Below are 21,526 nucleotides of genomic sequence, written 5' to 3'. Positions count from 1 at the left end.
TAAACTCAGTGACCCAGCCGCTGCTTTCTGGGGAAAAAATTTCCACAGATAAATGATCCACCCGAGAGAGAGAGAGATTCTTCTCATCTCAGTTTTAAAAGGTTGACCTCTTATTTTTTACCATGTTCCCTAGTTCTAGTCTTCCTGTTTCAACAAGATTGCCTCTCATTCTTCTACATGCCAATGGCTGTAGTCCCAACCTGTTCAACCTTTCCTCACAGGATAAAACCTTTCAGCCCAGGAATGAGGCAGTGAGCCTTCTCTGAACGGTTTCTAACAGAATTATACCTATTTTAAATTGAGACCAAAATTGTACTCTGGAAATAAAACAGAAAATGCTGGAAAGCTCCATGGGTATGGCAACATCTGTGGAGAGAAAGAGTTAACATTTCCCATCTGCATGACGTCTTCTGAAGACCTGCTGAGTTTTTCCAGCATTTCTAGATTTCCAGCATCTGCAATATTTTCAACAGTTCAGATGTGATCTCACCTAAATCCTGTACAACTACAATTAAACTTCTTTGTTTTCATATTCTTGCTATAAATGCCAGTGTACCATTTACATTCCTAGTCACTTGCTTTACATGTATATAAACACTTTTCTGATTCAAGCACCAAGACATCTAGATTTCTTTGTACTACTGAATTCTGCAATCTCTCTCCATTTAAACAGTAGATTGCGTTTCTATTCTTCCTGCCAAAGTGGACAAGTTCACACTTTTCAGGCATTATACTCCATCTGCAATATTTTTGCCCTCTTACATAACCTGCCTATATTCCTTTGTAGACTCTCTATCTATCTTGGTGTAATTGATAAAGTTAGCTACCATACATTTGGTTATTGCCAAATCATTGTTGTAGATTGTAAAAAGTTGAGGTTCTAGCACTGATCCCTGTGGCACTCCAGTTCAGTTTGCTAATCCAAAAAAGACACGTTTATCCCTACTCGATGTTTCATTCTCGCTCACTAATTCTTTATGGTATGCCTAGACCATGAGAGAAACAGCGAGCGAAAGGCAGGGAGGGAGTGGGAGGGAAATATCGAGCAGGAAGGAAGTGGTGAACAGGAGGGAAGGAGAGGTGACGACTGAAGCGGCAGTTTGCAATAACAGCACTAAAAAAAAATAGAAGCAGTGCTATTGAGAGAACTTCCCTAATTTCCAAACCATGCCAAATTGGGCAGCATGATGGTACAGTGAGTATTTCCAGAATTCTGTTTTTAAATACTAAAAGCAGAAAATTGTACCAGTAATCTGCATGATTTTGACTAACAAAGCTCCAACAAGTTAGAATACCCAAGTGTTGGGTGTTGTTAACCTATGCCCAGGTATCTGAAATTTGCCAGTAGGCTTTGTGCCTATGACGATAGTATGTTTGTCTCATATCAAATATAATATTTAAAAACTGAAAATTCTCAAAATGGTCAACAGGTTGGGCAGCATCTGTGAAGAGAGGAACAGATTTCAAAGTTAGCTTTCTGTTTCCTGCTTGTTCAACTGGGTTTGAGATTATTGGGAGGTGAGGGGTATGGTCAAGGACAGGGAAGTGAAATTCTGTTGGGTAAATAGGCTGGCTGCCTGGCGTCCTTGACTATTGTGAACTCACTTGGCCCAGGTCTTCTGTAGAATATTGACTCAGTTCATTAGAGGCATAGTTACTAGTTAATTATCAGACAACTGGTGAGAATGCCTTATCAGGTAAAAAGCAGATACTAACAGTCCTCACAAGTGGCATGGTGACCAGAATAACTCACCATAAATAGGCTAAGTGCACTGTCACCATCATGGTCACGGCATGGCTAGATACTGTACTGTAAGAAGTCTCACCACACCAGGTTAAAGTCCAACAAGTTTATTTGCCACTAGCTTTTGGGGTTTTGCCCCTTCGTCAGGTGAATGGGAGTTCTGATCACAAACAGAGCACATTATATTGACTTCTTACTGTGTTTACCCCAGTCCAATGCCAGCATTTCCACATCATAGATACTGTACTCACAGTGAATGATTCTTCTAGTAATTGGAGGTTTCAGAAATTCAGCTTGCTTCTTTACAGTTCATCATGGCAAATATGGAACCCCCAACTCAGCCACTAGATGGCACCTTCTAGAAGCAGTTGTCAAATCTTAGAATTTCCTCAGTAGTTCTATGCCTTCAGTGTGTTGCAAGGAGCTAACCAGAAACTCCAATCTGTAATCGCTTTGATTTTTCTCTAACTGTTCAGATTGCGTGCTTTGAAAGATATACTCAAAATCAAACGCTTAATTCAGAATCTCATGAGGAACTTTGAAAACATATCTGTCCTGTGGTTCACTACCCCTCCATGGTCACGAGAATCATAAGAACCAGGAGCTGGAGTAGGCAATTTAGTCCCTTGAGCCTTCTCTGTCATTGAACGTGATCAGGGCTGATCTCACCTCAGCGTCAATCCAATTTCCTGCCCGTTCACCATAGTCTTTTCAATCCCTTGTTAATTTAAAAATCTGTCCACCTTTTGAGCAACAAGTAAGCACATATTGGAGATATTACTTTTTGCAACCATTATCCCTTTCTTCCACATATTGCTTTGTAACTGGACCTCAGTTATCTAAAGGAGATGTTCCATTGCTTGTTTTGATATTCCAAGCCATGAAGACCAGTTTAGGCTCACATCTTCTCTGAGAAGTTCAACTTGTAGTTTGCTGTCATCCAAAACAAGAATAAGTAGAATGGACACTCCTTGTGTTTTCGAAATCAGGTGCTATCTTTAGCCTCTCAAAGGCATATTGGCACATTGGAAGCAATTCACAATAATCTGCTGTTGGACATTCATCGTGTCCAAGTCAAAAACAGGCCTTTCTTCCTTTGAACTAAAATGTGATTTTATACACCATCAAATATGCCCAGAGGGAACAATGAACCCTTCATGTTGCTGAGGAGCTGACTGAAAATAGTACAAGCTACCTCATCCTCTACCATCATCCTTTTCGATATTTAATCTTTCACCATACCTAACTGACTGAGTATGGTATACTTGGCAGATGCAGTATAATGTAAGGTTGTTCATTTGGTGGCAAAAACAGGAAGGAAGATTATTATCTGAATGGTGACAGTTTAGGAAAAGGGGAGGAGTGACGTTATCTGGATGTCATGCAGGTACAGCGGGCGATGGGGAGAGCAAATAGTATGCTGGCCTTCATAGCAAGGGGATTTGAATATAAGGGTAAGGAAGTCTTGCTGCAGTTATACAGGGCATTGGTGAGGACACACCTTTGGTATTGTGTGCAGTTTTGGTCTCCGAGTCTGAGGAAGGACATTTTTGCTAATGTGGGAGTCAGCGAAGGTTCACAAATTGATTTCCTGAGTAGAAGAACTGACATATGAAGAGAGACTGGATCGACTGGACTTGCACTCACTGGAATTTAGAAGATTGAGAGGGGATCTCGTAGAAACATGAAATCCTGATGGGACTGCACAGGCTAGATGCAGGAAGAATGTTCCCAATTTTGGGAAGTGCAGAACCAGGAGCCACAGTCTAAGAATAAGGCGTAAGCCATTCAGGACAGATGAGGAAGAACTTCTTCACACAGATTGTTGTGAACCTGTGGAATTCTTTACCACAGAAAGCTGTTGGGGCCAGTTCATTTGATATGTTCAAGAGGAAGCTCGAAGTGACCCTTGTGGCTAAAGGGATCAAAGGGTATGGAGAGAAGGTGGGAGTGGGATACTGAAAGTGCATGATTGGCCATGATCATATTGAAGGGTGGTGCAGGCTCAAAGAGCCAAATGGCCTACTCCCGCACCTATTTTCTGTGTTTAAGAGGCTGAAGAGGGAAGTGTGGTATAGAACATTACAGCGCAAAACAGGCCCTTCGGCCCACGATGTTGCGCTGACCAGTTAAAAAAAAACAATGACCCTCTAACCTAAACCAATCCCTTTTCATCCATAAACCTATCCACGGATCTCTTAAACGCCCCCAAACTGGGCGCATTTACAACTGCAGCAGGCAGGGCATTCCAATCCCTCACCACCCTCTGGGTAAAGAACTTACCCCGACATCCGTCCTATAACTACCCCCCCTTAATTTAAAGCCATGCCCCCTCGTGCTAGCTTTCTCCATCCGAGGAAAAAGGCTATCACTATCCACCCTATCTAAACCTCTAATCATCTTATATGTTTCAATAAGATCCCCTCTTAGCCGCCTTCTTTCTAGCGAAAACAACCCCAAATCCCTCAGTCTCTCCTCATAGGACCTCCCCTCCATACCAGGCAACATCCTGGTAAACCTCCTCTGCACCCTCTCCAAAGCCTCCACATCCTTCCTATAATGTGGGGACCAGAACTGCACACAATTCTCCAAGTGCGGCCGCACCAGAGTTGTGTACAGTTGCAGTACAGTATGGTGGCACAGTGGTTAGCATTGCTGCCTCACAGCATCAGGAACCTGGGTACAATTCCCGGCTTGGGTCACTATCTGTGTGGAGTTTGCACATTCTCCCATGTCTGTGTGGGTTTCCTCCGGGTGCTCCGATTTCCTCCCACAGTCCAAAAATGTGCAGGTTAGGAGGATTGGTCATGCTAAATTGCCCCTTAGTGTTCAGGGGAATAGCTAAGGTAAATCCATGGGGTTATGGGGATGGGGCCTACTTGGGATTGTGATCGGTGCAGACTCGATGTGCCACCTGCACTGTTGGATTCTATGAATATAGACTTCCCTCTAGATCTTTTCTTCTTTTCCTACACTTTCCCTGCCTCTTTACTTGCTTATGGATTTTGCCTCACTAACTTTCCATAGTTCTGAAGAAAGGTCATCAGCCTGAAATGTTAATTTTGTTTTTCATTTCACAGATTCTGCTTGACTTGCTGAACATTTAGCCATATGAACAGATAGCAGGAAGTGTAACATCACATAGTATGCCATTATATTCAGGCTGCACAACCCAATCAGTCCACAACTCCTTGTGCTTCACCTAAGCTTCTTCACACTATTTTTTTGCCTATTCCTTTCTCCCTCATTTGTTTATCTAGCAACATCTTGCATACATCTAGGCTATTGTGGGTTTCACATTCTAACTACTCTCTGGGTAGGCAGATTTTTCCTGAATTCCCTATTGGTTTTGACAGTGACTATTTCATATTTATGGTCCTAGTTCTGGTCTTGCCCACAAGTTGAAACCCGTTCTTTATGTCCAAACCTTTCATAATTTTAAAGACTTCTATCAAGTTGCCCCTCAGTCTACAGAAAGAGCTTGAGCCTCTTCAGTCTTTCTTGATCTTCTTGATTCTGGTATTTATTTTTGCACTTCTAAAACTTTTTTGCTTTTCCCTTCTACCCTCAATATGAAGCCCAGTCCTTTGCGTTTTTTAAGTAGCTTTATTATCTCTCCTTGCAAAAATTTGTGTATCCCTGTTCCTCTATTTCATTTAATCATAATTTGATTTATCGTTGTCACATATATTAGCATACAGTGAAAAGTGTTGTTTCTTGTGTGCTATTACAGCAAAGCATACTATTGATAGGGAAGGAAAGGAAAGGGGAGAGTACAGAATATGGTGTTACATTTTTTTTGCATGTCCCAGGAGTAAAATAAGCTAGGTTCTTGGAATGTGCCAACTTGCTATGTCATCAATGAACGGATAAATTCGGTCAGATTTGAAATGGTGTGTGCATTTTTAATATAAAACATTTCCTTTGTTACAGGAAATCTGCCTTAGAGAATCCGAGATTGTAATGTGTGGAGGATCAGAAAGCATGAGTCAGGCTCCATATGCTGTTCGGAATATACGATTTGGCACAAAGCTCGGGTTTGACATCAAGGTAAAATGTTTCATTCATGTAAATGTGGGCATCACTGTCTAAGGAGGCATTTATTACCCAACTCTCGCTGTCCTTGAGAAAGTGGTGTTGAGCCACTGCTAATAGAGCCCATGTGTTGTACACCCACAGTGCTGTTAGGAAGGGAGTTCCATGATTTTGATCCAGGGACAATGAAGGAACAGAGGTATATTCCTAAGTCAGAAAAATGTGTATGACTTTGTGTGGGGCATGCAGGTGTTGGTGTTCCCACATCTCTGCTGCCCTTGTCTTTCTGGGTGATAAAGATTGCGGGTCTTAAGTGCTGTTAAAAGGAGCCTTGGTAAGTTGTTGCTGTGCATCTTGTAAATAGTAAATGCGCTGTTGCCACTGTGTATTTGCTTGGTGAGTTGTTGCAGTGCATTTTGTAGTCAGTATGCACTGCTGTCACTATGTATCATTGGTGGAGAAAATTAATACGTAAAGTAATTGATGAGATGTCAGATCTGCAAACTATTTTGTCCTGGATGATATCAAGCTTCTTGAGTGTCATTGAAACTGCACTCATCCAGGCAAATGGAGGGTATTCCATCACACTCCTGACATGTACCTTGTAGATGGTAGGTAGACTTTGGGAAGTCTGGAGATAAGTTACTTGCAGCCACAAGTAGATATGTTTTTTTTTCTCGAGGATGTTGTCTCTGCTATTTATTTCCTGTAACTAGGTAGAGGTGATGGGCGTTCTGTTTGAACTACTGGAGTATTTGTAATAGATCGACATCTAGGGGTATGGAGAGAGTGCAAGAGTGTGGCGTTGAGTTAGAGGATCAGTCATGCTCATATTGAATGGGAGAGCAGGCTTAAAAGGTGGAATAGTCTACTCCTCCTATTTTCTACATAGATTCTAATGTGTTCCCATGTTGTGTTAAGTAGGGCATTAGATTTTGACCACCAATGATAAAGGTATTGTCAGAGTAAGCCCAGTGGTCTGAATCTTCCAGGAAGTGGCAATGTTGAGTGATTGCTATTGTGCACAAAGACGTTGACATGTCCTGACATTGCTGCACGTTTCTTCCAGGATCTTCCGACCCTGGCTGGCAAAAAAATGCACAGGGCAGCACACCTTGGGGAGCTGTATTGAAGCTGAGTAGATTCAGAGAAGTTTTTTATGACAGTAACTGCCAAATGATGAGTTTAAAGGTCCAGTCTTTGAATGTTAGTGAATGGATGAGTAGATGGGTGAATGGGTAGTCAGATTGGGTTGAGGCAAGTTTGGGGGTCGAAGTGATGTGGTTGGGGTCAGTTGTGTCCCATTGATCTGCTCCAAGTCTCTGGGTGAGATTTATTGCACAATCCATTGCGGGTTTTGCAGCAGCAGGAGGAGCCCAACATGGGCCAGCGGCAGGATCTTCTGGCCCCACTGTTGTCAATGCGGTTTCCCATGGAATGCACCCTTTTCCACTGGGAAAGCAGCGGCGGGGATGCACTGTTGGCAGGACCAGAAGATCATGCCGGCATGAACAGTTGAAATGTACCAGCCTCTGATTGAAAAATATTTGAGCTATTTACATCTTCAATCATTCGTTTCGTCTCGTCTTCACTGATCCAGGCTTTAAGATTTGGCCCAGTGTATTTACCAGTAGTGCGCAAATGTGGAGGAGGGGAATGAATAATTCGGTCTCTGTGCCAGTGGTGTATATTAAGCTGATGATGTCAAGCTTCTTAAATTTTGCAGCTTAATCTAAGTATTTGGCAAGTATTCCATCATTTCTGGCTTAAACCTTATAAATGTTGGAAATGATTTGAAAGTACTACCACTAAACTAGAATATAGCTTGTGTGAAGATGAAGCAACAGTGTAGTAAGAGTTTTAATTCTGATGTTTGGGGAAAAGTTTCTGGATTCTGAAACTGGCTTTATACTGAGGGATGAAGCTGTCAATGTTATATCTCCCTCAGCTCCATAAGCATGCAGAAAGTTTTCTGAATTTAAAAATTAAACTAATTTTTGTTAATAGTTGTGAAACAAATTTCTGTACAGATGGAAGACACCTTATGGGCAGGATTGACTGATCTCCACATTAAAGCTCCTATGGGTATTACAGCAGAAAACCTTGCTGAGCAGTATGAAATAAGCAGGGAGGAATGTGATGCTTATGCATTACAGACTCAGAAGAGATGGAAAACTGGTGAGTGCTCAATGTCGCTGAGTCATGTACAAAAACTGCATGTGAGGACACTTAATTATAGGAAGGATCATTAGCTTAGGAAGAAGTAAAAAGGTAACCACAAAGATTAAATATACAAAACTGAAACAGAAGATGCAGGAATACATCACAAAGACAATTGGCTTTTTAAAATAAATTACTGTATAATCTGAAGTCAGTAGTTAACAGCATCGTTCAGCAGCTTTGTCGTTTGTATCTCATGAAATAGAATCCATACACCATAATTATCTGTTGTTGATATGTTGAGTGTATGTGTTTTAGTCTGTAACTGTGAATCCCAATTGTAGGGATACATTTTTTGTACTACCAATTCTTCATAAATATTTGCATTTTTCTTTTAATAGTGAAATTTAAAATGAGGTGTTTAATTTTGTTAAAATCCTCACTTAAACCTTGGTCCCAATTAACATATTTGATAAAATCAAAAGCCTGTAAAAGAAAAACTTTGTTAATGACTTAAATGATTCATCAGAACATGAGAAGTAGCTCAAAGAGTAGCCTATCTCTTAAAAAGGAAATAGTAATATGTCATTTTAAAGTTAAACTGTTGATGGGGTCTTCAATTATTTTCATTTTTTTTGGGAAAACCCAGTGTGAGGGAAAATAACAAACTTTTGTTATCATGGCATTTCACAAAGGAATGGAGGAATGCCCTTTTCATTTCAAAAAGAAATTTCAATAAACATCTTAAAATTTCTCTCCAGCAATTTATTAGTTCAAACATGATTGGTATTAATATTATTAGTATTTTGGTCTGTTTTTGAAAAGAAAAGTTAGTTTCATAGAACATAGAACATAGAACATTACAGCGCAGAACAGGCCCTTCGGCCCACGATGTTGCGCCGACCAGTTACAAAAACAATGACCCACTAGCCTATACCAATCCCTTTTCGTCCATAAACCTATCCAGAGATCTCTTAAAAGCCCCCAAACTAGACGCATTTACAACTGCAGCAGGCAGGGCATTCCAATCCCTCACCACCCGCTGGGTAAAGAACCTACCCCTGACATCCGTCCTGTAGCTGCCCCCCCTTAATTTGAAGCCATGCCCCCTCGTGCTAGCTTTCTCCATCCGAGGAAAAAGGCTATCGCTATCCACCCTATCTAAACCTCTAATCATCTTATATGTTTCAATAAGATCCCCTCTTAGCCGCCTTCTTTCCAACGAAAACAACCCTAAATCCCTCAGTCTCTCCTCATAGGACCTCCCCACCATACCAGGCAACATCCTAGTAAACCTCCTCTGCACCCTCTCCAACGCCTCCACATCCCTCTTGTAATGCGGGGACCAGAACTGCACACAGTACTCCAAGTGCGGCCGCACTAGAGTAGTGTACAGTTGCAACATTACACTGCGACTCCTAAATTCAATCCCCCTACCAATAAACGCCAAGACACCGTACGCCTTCTTGACAACCTTATCTACTTGATTCCCAACTTTCAGGGATCTATGTACACACACACCTAGATCCCTCTGTTCATCCACACTATTCAAAGTCCTCCCGTTAGCCCTATACTCGACACATCTGTTGCTCCTACCAAAGTGAATTACCTCACACTTCTCCGCATTAAATTCCATCCGCCACCTCTCGGCCCAGCTCTGCAACCTATCTAAGTCTCCCTGCAGACTATGACACCCTTCCTCACAATCTACCACACCTCCAACTTTGGTGTCATCAGCAAATTTACTAATCCACCCAACTATACCCTCATCCAGATCATTAATAAAAATTACAAACAACAGTGGCCCCAAAACAGATCCCTGAGGCACACCACTCGTAACTGTACTCCATGATGAATATTTACCATCCACCACCACCCTCTGTCTCCTATCTGATAGCCAATTCCTGATCCAACTTCCTAGATTACCCACAATCCCATACATCTGCATTTTCTGCAGAAGCCTACCATGGTGAACCTTATCGAACGCCTTACTAAAATCCATGTATACCACGTCAACTGTTTTGCCCCCATCCACCTCTTTGGTCACCTTCTCAAAAAACTCAATAAGGTTAGTAAGGCACGACCTACCCGCTACAAAACCATGCTGACTATTTCTAATCAATTCATTACACTCCAAATAACTATAAATCCTATCCCTAATAATTTTTTCTAAAACCTTGCCCACAACAGAAGTAAGACTCACCGGTCTATAATTCCCGGCAAAGTCTCTGTCCCCCTTCTTAAACAATGGGACAACATTCGCTATCCTCCAATCCTCCGGGACTACACCAGAGACCAATGACGACCTGAAGATCTGAGCCAGAGGCTCTGCAATCACCTCTCTAGCCTCCCAGAGAATCCTAGGGTAGATCCCATCCGGACCAGGGGACTTATCTATTTTCAGCCCCTCAAGAATTTCCAGCACATCCTCTTTATCAACCGTAATACTGTCTATTTTACACCCCTGCAACCCAATGTCCTCCTCAGCTATATTCATGTCCCCCTGCGTGAACACCGAAGAGAAATATTGGTTCAATACTTCTCCAATCTCCTCCGGTTCCACACACAACTTCCCCCTGCTGTCTGTAACTGGCCCTAATCTTGCCCTGACCAACCTTCTGTTCTTGACATACCTATAGAACGCCTTAGGATTCTCCTTAATCCTATCAGCCAAAGTCTTCTCATGTCCTCTTTTAGCCCTTCTCAACTCACTCTTCAACTCCCTCCTAGCCAATCTAAAGCTTTCTAGTGCACTATCTGAGCCCTCCAATCTCATCCGAACATAAGCCTCCTTTTTCTTTTTAACCATCGACTCAACTCTTTTAGTGCACCACGGTTCCCTAGATCTACCAAATCCACCATGCCTGACAGGGACATACCTATCAAGGACTCGCAGTAGCTGCTCCTTGAAAAAACTCCACATTTCAGACGTTCCCAGTCCCTGTAATCCCCTAATCCAATCCATGCTTCCTAATTCACTCCTGATAGCCTCATAATCGCCCTTACCCCAGCTAAAATTGCTGTCCCGAGGTTCATGCCTATCTCTTCCCATCACTAAGGTGAACGTAACCGAATTGTGGTCACTATCACCAAAATGCACACCAACTTCCAAGTCTAGCACCTGGTCTGGCTCATTTCCCAGCACCAAATCCAATATAGCCTCACCTCTAGTTGGCCTGTCTACATACTGAGACAAAAAACCTTCCTGCACGCTTTGTACAAACACTGACCCCTCTAGCGAGCTAGAACTATAGCAACTCCAATCAATATTCGTAAAGTTAAAGTCCCCCATAACAATTACCCTATTACTTTCACTCCTAACCAGGATTGTCTCCGCAATCCTTTCCTCAACCTCTCTAGAACTTTTAGGAGGTCTATAAAAGACTCCCAACAGGGTGACCTCTCCTCTCCTATTTCTAATCTCCGCCCATACTACCTCAACTGACAAGTCCTCATCAAACTTTCTCTCCGACACTGTGATACAGTCCTTGACTAGCAATGCTACCCCACCCCCCCCTTCTACCTTCTTCTCTACTCCGACTAAAGCATTTGTACCCCGGAACCTGCAACATCCATTCCTGACCCTGCTCTATCCATGTCTCAGAAATGGCCACAACATCAAAGTCCCAGGTACTGATCCACGCTGCAAGTTCATCCACTTTATTGCGAATACTCCTCGCATTAAAGTACACGCATTTCAAACCCTGCTCCGCCCCACCCCCACTATGCCGTGCCTTGCATTCCCCAACTATGCCCCCCTCACTTTCACCCCCTATCCTCACTATCCCTCCCCCCCTCCGAATCAGTTTAAACCTTCCTGCATCGCTTTTGCAAATTTACCCCCCAGGATATTGATTCCCCTCTGGTTCAGGTGTAGACCATCCCTCTTATAGAGGTCCCACCTTCCCCAGAATGAGCCCCAATTGCTCAAGTACCTGAACCCCTCCCTCCTGCACCATCCCCTCAGCCACGAGTTCAAACTTTCCCTCTCCCTATTCCTCTCTAAACTATCCCGTGGCACAGGCAAGAGTCCAGATATAACTACTCTTTCTGACTTCGCCTTTAGTTTCCACCCCAACTCCATAAATCTTTGCTTAATATCCCCTTCCCTTAATCTCCCTATGTCATGTGTCCCCACATGAACTATAACTTGGGGTTGATCTCCCTCTCCCCTAAGAGTCCTGAATACTCTGTCCGATACATCCTGGACCCCAGCCCCTGGTAGGCAACACACCAGCCCAGAGTCCCTACCCTTACCTCCAACTCTCCTATCCGTCCCCATAACTGTGGAGTCCCCAATCACGAGGCCCAATCTCTTACCCCTAACCACCTGAGGCTTGCCAATAGGCTCACCCCCAGAGACCTGCTCCCTTTGGCTATCCCCAGTTGATTTCTCCTCAACTGTAGCCTCCAGGACCGAAAACCTATTTTGGAGGGGAACAGCCCCAGGGGATTGTCCCCCCAACTGCTTTTTGCCCCTCTTCCTGGCAGTGACCCAAGACTTATTCCTAGGAGTGACTATCTCCTTATAGCTCCTTTCTATGTCCGCCTCCACTTCCCGAATTATACGGAGCTCCTCTAATTCCCCTTCCAGCTCCTTTACACGCTCCTCCAGAAACTGCAATCTAACACACTTCCCACAAGTAAAATCACCTGAAACACTGTGGGAGTCCCTCACTACATACATCCCACAGGAGATGCAGCTTACAGCCTGAACTGCCATCCCTGAATCAATTACCAGCAGAAAAGTAAAAATATAAAAAAAAACTTCCCTCACACTTATAATTAGGTTAGAGGAGGTGGAAGGGTGGGATTCTCTACCAGTGTAGAGAATCGGGAATCCTCTCCGCACTAATTTATAGTGTTAGGGGCACGAGAGAAAAAAAAACTACAACTACCGGTAAGCGTCCTAGTGACGACTTCCGGTTTCTAACTAATTTAAAAAAAAAACCGCCGAAACTCGCGACTTAGCACTAAAAATAAAAAGTTAAACGGAATAAACAGAAAAATATACCTTGTTTTTGCCTCCTCGCACGCCCAAAAATCGCTGCCTCTCGACTCTGCTCCACAGGAACAATGAGGCCGAGACACGGAGGTAGGTGCTTTTAAACCCGAAAAAAAAACTACAACTACCGGTAAGCGTCCTAGTGACGACTTCCGGTTTCTAACTAATTTAAAAAATGAAGAAATAAATTAGATAGGCAACAGCTGATGCTAGATAGTACAGAATGAGAAGTAAGTAATAATATGTATGTGTGCATTTACTATGTTGCATAATACTTTTCAGCCCATGAAGCTGGTTACTTCAATGAGGAAATGGCTCCAATTGAGGTGAAAATCAAGAAAGGAGTACAATCTATAAGCCAAGATGAGCATCCCAGACCACAGACCACTGCAGAGCAAATGGCCAAGCTACCAACTGTGTTCAAGGAAAATGGCACCATCACTGCAGGAAATGCTTCAGTATGTTCCAAAACCCGTCTTTGTGAAATGTTAACATATATATTTAATGTCAGATTGTGTGTTGATAAAATTTACCATTAATTCATTTTGTTTCTCCAGTTTACCTTTACTCTATCCCCTATTCTGGAAGTACTAACTTATGTTTGGATTATGATTCACAGCAGTAGTCAATCTACATTCTGTAGCCACTTATTTCATCCCTCACCATAGTCACTGTCTGAGGAATCTGACTGTTCACAAACATGGCATCTTTTATGACCCCACTATAAGCTTCCAACCACTCAAATGTCTATCACGGAAACTAACTATTTCCACCCATAACATTTTTGCCTCTGCTTACGTTCATCTGCTGCTGAAACCCTGATCCTCATATTTGTTACTTATAGATTTGACTCTCATGGCCAGTCTTCATAAACTTATCACAGACAAAATTATTATCTGTGTCCTAAATCGCACTGAATACTGTTCCCCATCACCCAGTATGGCAGTGTTTTGATTTTAACATTCACATCTTTATTTCCAATCATCAGTGGCCTCACTCCTCCCTATCTTTGTTACTTCCTCCCGCGCTGTAATTGGGATCACTGCACTCCTCCAATTCTGGCCTTTTGTACATTCCAGTGTTAATTGCTCTACCATTGGCTGCCATGCCTTAACCTCTGATATTCCTGCCATTAAACTCTCTGCCTTTCCACTTCCCTTTCCTTGTTTAAAGTGTATTTCTGTGACTAAACTTTTGGTCACCTGATCTTTTGCGCTTGGTGTCAGAGTTTTTCCTGATAAGCCTCCTGTGAAGTATCTTGGGACATATTAAAAGTGTGATCAAGATGCGAGATATAGTTACTTAGTGAAGTGATTATTCATCATGTGTGAGCTTAGATCGTGAATGTTCAGAGGTGATTGACCATGAGGCTATCACAACCAAGTTTGATCTTATTTTTTCCACATACCAGTACGTGATGACTTTGTCGCAGGAATTACAGGATAGAAATCCACAACAAAAATGTTAGGATATTTTTCTTCTCTCTGCCCTCTCCTTAATCAGGAACATTGAAGCAAATTGGAATGCCCCAACTGCTGCGATTGAGATTCAAAATAGGACCTTCCTGACTAACTTGGCTTAGTTCTTCATTACTGAAACATCAGATATTACTAGTCTGTTCTTTGGATTCAATGAAGGTATTGAAGTGTAAACAAACAAGTTAGTACTCCAGAGTGTAGGTTACCTAAGATTATTGAACAAAGATAACCAGATTTGTTTAAGGAATAATAGTACAACCATTCCCAAAAGGTATTTTCAATGTATTTTCCTTAGGGAGTGTGTGATGGAGCTGCTGCAGTGATTATAGCCAGTGAAGATGCTGTCCAGAAACATAAGCTGACACCACTGGCCAGGATAGTGGCACATCATGTATGTGGATGTGAGCCAAGCATTATGGGAATTGGTAAGTACCACCGTATCACCTGTAAAGGTAAAAGAGATTTTCCCAGGCTGGGGAACAGATGAAAAGCCCAATAACTGAAGCAATGATGTAACTGAATGTAAAGCTTTGAGAAATGTTTGTTTAACTCTAAATTCTTGTTCTCTTAAACTAGTCACCCAAAAGTAAAAGTGAAATAGAAAACGTGTAAGATTTTTATATATGGACAAGCTTAGGTTCAACTTGAGGACAATGGAACTTGAGATGGGGGGGATATTTAACTGAGTGGTAGGCCGGCTCCTTTGTGTGGGAGCTGCTGTGAAAAGTTTTGAATTGGACCAAACCACCCATTGATAATCCAGAAGAGTTTTTGTTTTCAAGAAAACAGTTTGTTTCTGAACCTCCTTCTGGAATTCACAGAGTGGAAGTGTTTGAGAAGTCATTCAGTATACCTATACTAACATTTTCTTGACTTGGGTAATATTACTGGGCTTTTATTGTTAAAAATCAATAAGTTGCCAAGAAGGTAGCTTACATGTGTAATATAGGAGCAGATATAGGCCATTCAAGCCTGCTCCGCCATTATAATCATGGCTGATCATCCAACTTGGTCGCGTTTCTCTCCCTTTTCTCCCCCACCAAATATCCTTTGATCCCTTTTGCCCCAAGAGCAACATCTAACTCCAGCTTGAAAACGTACTGTGTGATAGTGAATTCCACACATTACCACTCTCTGGATAAAGAAATTTTGGCCAAGCAGGTTTTTGGGGATGTTTGTTCTGTAAGACTGTTTTAATTGTATAACTTCAGTTTTGGGTGCTGAAGTTTTTATTTTTAATATTTATAATTCTAAAGGCATTACTGCAGTGCTATTCTTTTGGGACCAGTCTCTCTCCCTCATTTTCGCAAAAAAGGTTTATGAGCACTGGGACGGACCTGATTCTGGGATCTGGTTCACTGAGCAATAACATCAGCTGTGGTCATAAGTAAATTGACCTTGGTCAGAGCAGCAGTTGGTAGCTGCATATCGTCTCAGCACCAACATGTTTAGAAAGCAAAAGCAAACTTGTTGCTGACTGTGCTTCAACGGAAAAAGGATGAGAATGATTGACTATGGTATCCTGCACAGTTGAGCCTGACAGCATTCGCTGCATAGGTTTGCTTTGATGAGGCAAAACATTGGGAGGAAAGCTAATCATAAAGCTTTCCACAAACTGGCTGTACCAATAAATTCTCTTACATTGTTGCTAGAACTGCTATATTCCAAGTAGTCCTTTAACAGTCAGGCTATATGACTGTTTAAATCATCTTTTATTGAGCAATCTAAGTTTGCCCGGTTTGGCATTTGCAGTCAAAATATTTAATTCTTCCATTTGAAAATCCTCTCTCTCCCTTTAGGATAGGAATTTCAGATGAATTTGTTAAACTGGTTTGCAACTTCATAATTTCAACATCATAACTGTTGTTTCATTTCTCTTTTTTGGAAAAGATGTGTACTCTGTGCGCCTAATTTAAATTTGAATGGGGGATCCATTGCACTATCCTATGGAATATTGAAGTGGGCGTTTATACAAATGATTCCCAACAGGATGAGGACCAATCGGCATTTTGTTTTCAAATTTCAGAATCACACCAAGTTGTAATTACCTGGACACTGATAGTTCTCCAGAACCACATTTTATGCATGAGAGTTAGCAGGCTATTCACCAATGAAGTGCATCACCAACTTCAACCTGCAGTTGCCAATCATCTACAAAGGGTGGCACAGTAGTTAGTATTGCTGCCTCACAGCGCCAGGGACTCGGGTTTGATTCCCAGCTTGGGTCACTGCGGGGATTTCCTCCAGATGCTCCGGTTTCCTCCTACAGTCCGAAAGACACGTTGGTTAGATGCATTGGCTGTGCTAAATTCTCCCTCGGTGTACCTGAACAGATGCCAAAGTGTGGCGACTAGGGATTTTCACAGTAACTTAATTGCAGTATTAATGTAAGCCTGCTTGTGAGATGAATAAATAAACTTAAATGCATCTGGCAGGAATTGTCAAACAACAATCGGGAACCAAAATCCTAATATTTCTTCTCCCCTTCCGCACACAAGTTGGGATTCTGATTGACATTTCCTTGCCACCAACTTTAAGACAAGAGATCGGACCTGGGGATACAAACAACAAACAAAAACAAAGAACAACCCAGCACGGGAAACAGGCCCTTCGTCCCAACGAGCCCGCGCCGCCGCATCACCCTACACCTATTCTACCCTGCGTGTCTACGAATGGGACCCTACTCGGTCAGATTCAGGGAAGAAATAGTGTCAATTTGGTAGAAACCGATTAGCCTAAGAGCACATCTTTGGGGTGTGGGAGGAAACCGGAGCGCCCGGAGGAAACCAGGATATCCTGGCGTATATGGGTTCAGTGTAAATTGAGCATCATTTTGAAACGTCTAATGTATTGCCTGGTTCAGTAAGTCTGCAGATTTGCATTTGGCTTGCAGCAAGCTGGACACTTAGTGTCTTGTGACATCAAAACCGCTTTCAAAGGAGCTTTGCTACTCAACTGTGCCAGTTTCAATGAGCACTTGCATCCAAAATATTAATCTGTTCTTCTCAGTCAGATACTGTTCAATATATTTTATAAATTGGCAGAAGCCTGAGAGCCTCCAGGATCAAATATATAGGGGAGAGGTGGGGTTGATGATAGAAAAAGTTATTTTGGTAAGGGGAGAAAGAATAGGAAAGCAGCATTTTAATCTTCTTTCTTACCTCTTCCAACCAAACATGAAACCTGCTTCTGACCATTGCTTGTCCAGTCTCAACTACTAGCAAGCAAACAGAAGTGATTATTTAGGAAGATAAGTTTCAATAACGAAGTGATTACTCAAACTTCAGAGTGGATATCTTTCCATTCCTGTCTTCCTGGGAATTATCTGGCCTTAGTTTTAATCATTCTGGCCACAGAAGGCCCTGAATAAAGAAGTCTGCATAGTGTGACTTTGTTTGCATTGCCAGCATATGGCATTTGGTGCCTCAGTATTCTAACCAGCTGCATAGCTGGTGTTTTTAGTATCTCGAGAATTTAATGACAAAGTTTATCATCTTGTTTCCTTATTTACTGTTTCTTATTCTCTCCCTGGCAGGTCCAGTGCCAGCAATCAGTGGGGCCCTGAAGAAAGCAGGATTGTCCTTGAAGGACATGGATCTAGTGGAGGTCTGTGAAAATCAATGAGGTTGTTTGTGATGGCCAAAATTAATAGTATTATACAATTAAACTGCAAGAGATTCTTCATACCCCTCTTCAACTAAACCTATCAGTTTCAATTTCTATCTCTTTCTCCCTTGCGTTTTTCTAGCTCCCCCTTTTACAAGCTTGAGCAGTGTATTAATCAGCCATAATTTAATTGAATGGCAGAACAAGTTCAGAAGGCTGAAAGGGCCTCCTCTTGTTCCTCTTGTTATTTTTCTCCCCTCAATGCCCTAAAGATGTTGCTCTCTTTCTGTACTCACACAGGTTCTACAGTGTCTTTGTGAAAACAATTATACTGCCCCTTAATTGGTTTGAATACCTTCAGCTTATATTTTACAACTCATTATCCAGTTGTCATGCTTCTCATGAGTTCAACACTTAAATAATAATTCCAGGCATGCAGATACTGAATAAACAAGAGATTCATTTACTCGCAGACACACAGGTGGACATTCTTTAGTTCATACATACTTCTACATAGCTTCATAAAACTAAGGTTAACTGGTTTATGTGGTCAAAAAAAAAATGCATTTGCTCCAGGACCACAAACCAACTACATCCAAAATGTCATCTTTTCACCACTGACATCCTTTCCTTTCACTTCCAGAGCAGCGTGTGTTTGCATTGTAAAAATTCAAACTATCCCAGAACAGTACATCATTTTCACAAATGTAATTTTCATCTCTGCAGATTCAAATACACCATTACAGCCTCACCTCATTTATCCATCCCTCAGCCCCAAGCTCAATGTGTTCACCTTAAGCTAATTGGGAACCAGCCAATTACTGCTGGCCTCATCATGTGACAGACACCAGCCTTAAAGGGTCAGTCTCCCCTATCCCTAGCAGGGTAGCGCAGCGCAAAATAAAGAAGCAATTAAGTTCTAACTTGGGAATAGTGATTACACATTTTAAACAAATATTAAAGTCTCTTTCTTTGTAAACTTGAAAACAGCAATTTGATTCCTACAATTTCTTCATGTGTGGGTCAGAACAATGAGATTTGGCAAGTATTCTTCCATGCAGGATTGTATCCATTCCTGTTGCCATTCTCCTGCAGCATCCACACAGCACACTTTCTTGGAGAAGTTATTGGAAAGGGAGTAAGAATCTTGACTGAAATCCCACTCTCTAAACCAGAGACCCTGAGGCAAATTACAGCTGCTGCTGTTCTGGCTCAGATTAACTAACTTCACCTATGTGGATGGAAGCTATGGCACAGCATTTCACTGCCTGAGCCAAATGAGCAACCTTGTATTTGAAACTAATGCTTGCATTGTTATTGATTGTGACATATATCTTTTCTTCAAAAGGTAAATGAAGCCTTTGCTCCTCAGTATTTGGCTGTACAGAAGGCTCTGAAATTGGACCCTGAGAACACTAACGTAAATGGAGGGGCTATAGCATTGGGACACCCATTGGGAGCATCGGGAACCAGGATAACAGCACATCTAGTTCATGAGCTGAGGTACAATAACTGGGTTGACTTATCTGTCTGTCAGTTTCCTGTCTAAATGATGTAGATTTTTATGTGTATTAATTAAATTATATGAATTAATATTAAAAAAAAAACAACTGGCAAGATTGTCAGGAGTTTCAGTGCATTGCACGGTGGATTGTAGGATCTATTGCTTGTCGCCACCAGCTGAATTCCTGATCGTGAATCAAGTCATTATTGAGTTGTTGCACTTGTAAAGGTGTGCATTTTCTGTAATCTAGAATAAAAGCGCATAGAAACATAGAAAATAAGATGAGGCCATTCAGCCCTTCAAACATGTGTGTCAGTATAAACTTTACAATTATCCTTGGCCTGAAAAAGAGAAGTGTAGGAGTGTGGCTCAAGGTATGCATATCTTCAAAAGCCTGAATAAAATTTAGTGGTATAATAGGTACATTTTTCCTGTGTTCTGGACCAGGACTGTATTTACATTGAATTCAACTCCAATGCACCGGATCAATATGTTATCACTCCAGAGCCAATAATAATCCACACTTTAGAATCATGCTATTTGTAACTGATAATACAGGGACATGTAGTGTTATTGGATTTATGCACACTGTTATTCCAGTGTGGTAGTAATGACAGTGAAGCTGCCAGTGTTCACCATCATTACTCTGTGAAACTGACAGCCACACAGGTGCAGCTAAATTCAGAAGTTGCTTTAAGTGATTCACCATTCCTTCATGGGGTATGCAGTTTTATTCTTTGCAAATGGAAATGTTTAGAAATCAAAACAGAAAACACAAAGTACTCAGCAGGCCAGGCAGCATCTGAGGATAAAGAAACAGCTAATGTTTCAGATTCTTGACCAGTTGTATATTTAATAAATGTTTGTGCAATATAATATTCAGATACTTGTTGAGAGCACCAAATAACATGCAAGGTAAAATATACAAAAGGGATTCTGAATCCATAGATACTCAAAAATTACAGATTACACACAGCCACCAAAGTTCCAAACCTCTCTACAAATTAAAATATGGAACAAAACTGAAGTTTTCACTGAGTCAGGCCACTGGCACTTACCCTTGCAGCCTGGTTTATCATGCCCCCAAATTCTCCAGAGACTGAGTGCATAGTAACCAGCAGAAGGTGCCAGTGGATTTTGTGAAAGTGCCATGTTTTGTGGTATGAGGAGCTATTTACCCTATATGCATAGCAGCAGAAGGCCACTGTACCTTTAAGATTAAATGCTGTAGCCCAGAGATAGAGAACTTCCTGTCCTTTTAATGCTGGGGCAAGAACATCTCATTTGACTGAAAATAGAATATGGCCTGTTCCGATCCCCATTGAGACCGATAATGTTTGAAAAGACATCTGGTTTCCCAGTGACTGACTTAAAGGATTGCATAAGGAGATTTCACACTTTAAGTCTTTCACTTAAAACAACTATTAAACATTTCTTAGTAGGCAACTCATGTACTAAACTAAATTGCCCATTTTAATTTTCTAACGCAACCAAACCCATGCTGCATTTATACATTATACAGCACTCAGCAGATAGTGATCTTTACAGGCATCGGTCCAAAGTTACTCCCAGTTGCCAACAGGTGCTACCCATTTTACCAAATCGCAATGTTGACTGTCGTTCTTGATCTTCTGAAAATCTCCAAATTGACTTCTAGCATCAAGATTCATTATGGTGACGACTCCTGGCCATGCTAGGGCAAATCTTCCAGTGTCCTTAAATCTGTATTGGTTTTATCTCTGTGACCAGAGAATGAGCTCCCACCACTAGCCCGCCTGATGGATAACAGAGAACAGCCTTTTTAACTCCTGCTGTTCGCAGCAGCTGCTATTTCTGTAGGGCTCTCATTCTTGCACATGCCCCTCTGCCTAGTTTCTTGGAATCTTTGACCTATATTTTCACTCTGGAGGTAGGTGCACAGAGCTGGAAAGTTTGGGCAGCCCTTGCAAGCCATGTTGAGATGAAATAAAATAAAGTAACAAGTCTTACGCATT

General features: G+C 41.8%; 1 protein-coding gene across 1 annotated transcript in view; it reads left to right on the top strand.

The window, feature by feature from the left end:
• The window catches only part of acaa2 (acetyl-CoA acyltransferase 2), a 55,649-nt gene that overhangs the window by 25,653 nt on the left and 8,470 nt on the right, over positions 1-21,526 (top strand). Inside the window, exons 4-9 of the mRNA XM_080207468.1 lie at positions 5,678-5,794; positions 7,810-7,957; positions 13,227-13,402; positions 14,718-14,847; positions 17,958-18,028; positions 19,377-19,531. Of these exons, the coding sequence (XP_080063594.1) occupies positions 5,678-5,794; positions 7,810-7,957; positions 13,227-13,402; positions 14,718-14,847; positions 17,958-18,028; positions 19,377-19,531 (797 nt within the window). The remainder of the gene's footprint in view (positions 1-5,677; positions 5,795-7,809; positions 7,958-13,226; positions 13,403-14,717; positions 14,848-17,957; positions 18,029-19,376; positions 19,532-21,526) is intronic.

Source organism: Carcharhinus amblyrhynchos, chromosome 1 (genome assembly GCF_965287045.1).
Source record: "Carcharhinus amblyrhynchos chromosome 1, sCarAmb.v2.hapA, whole genome shotgun sequence".
NCBI lineage: Eukaryota > Metazoa > Chordata > Chondrichthyes > Carcharhiniformes > Carcharhinidae > Carcharhinus > Carcharhinus amblyrhynchos.
The sequence above is the reverse complement of the archived record's forward strand: the minus strand, read 5'-3'. Positions and strand labels throughout refer to the sequence as shown.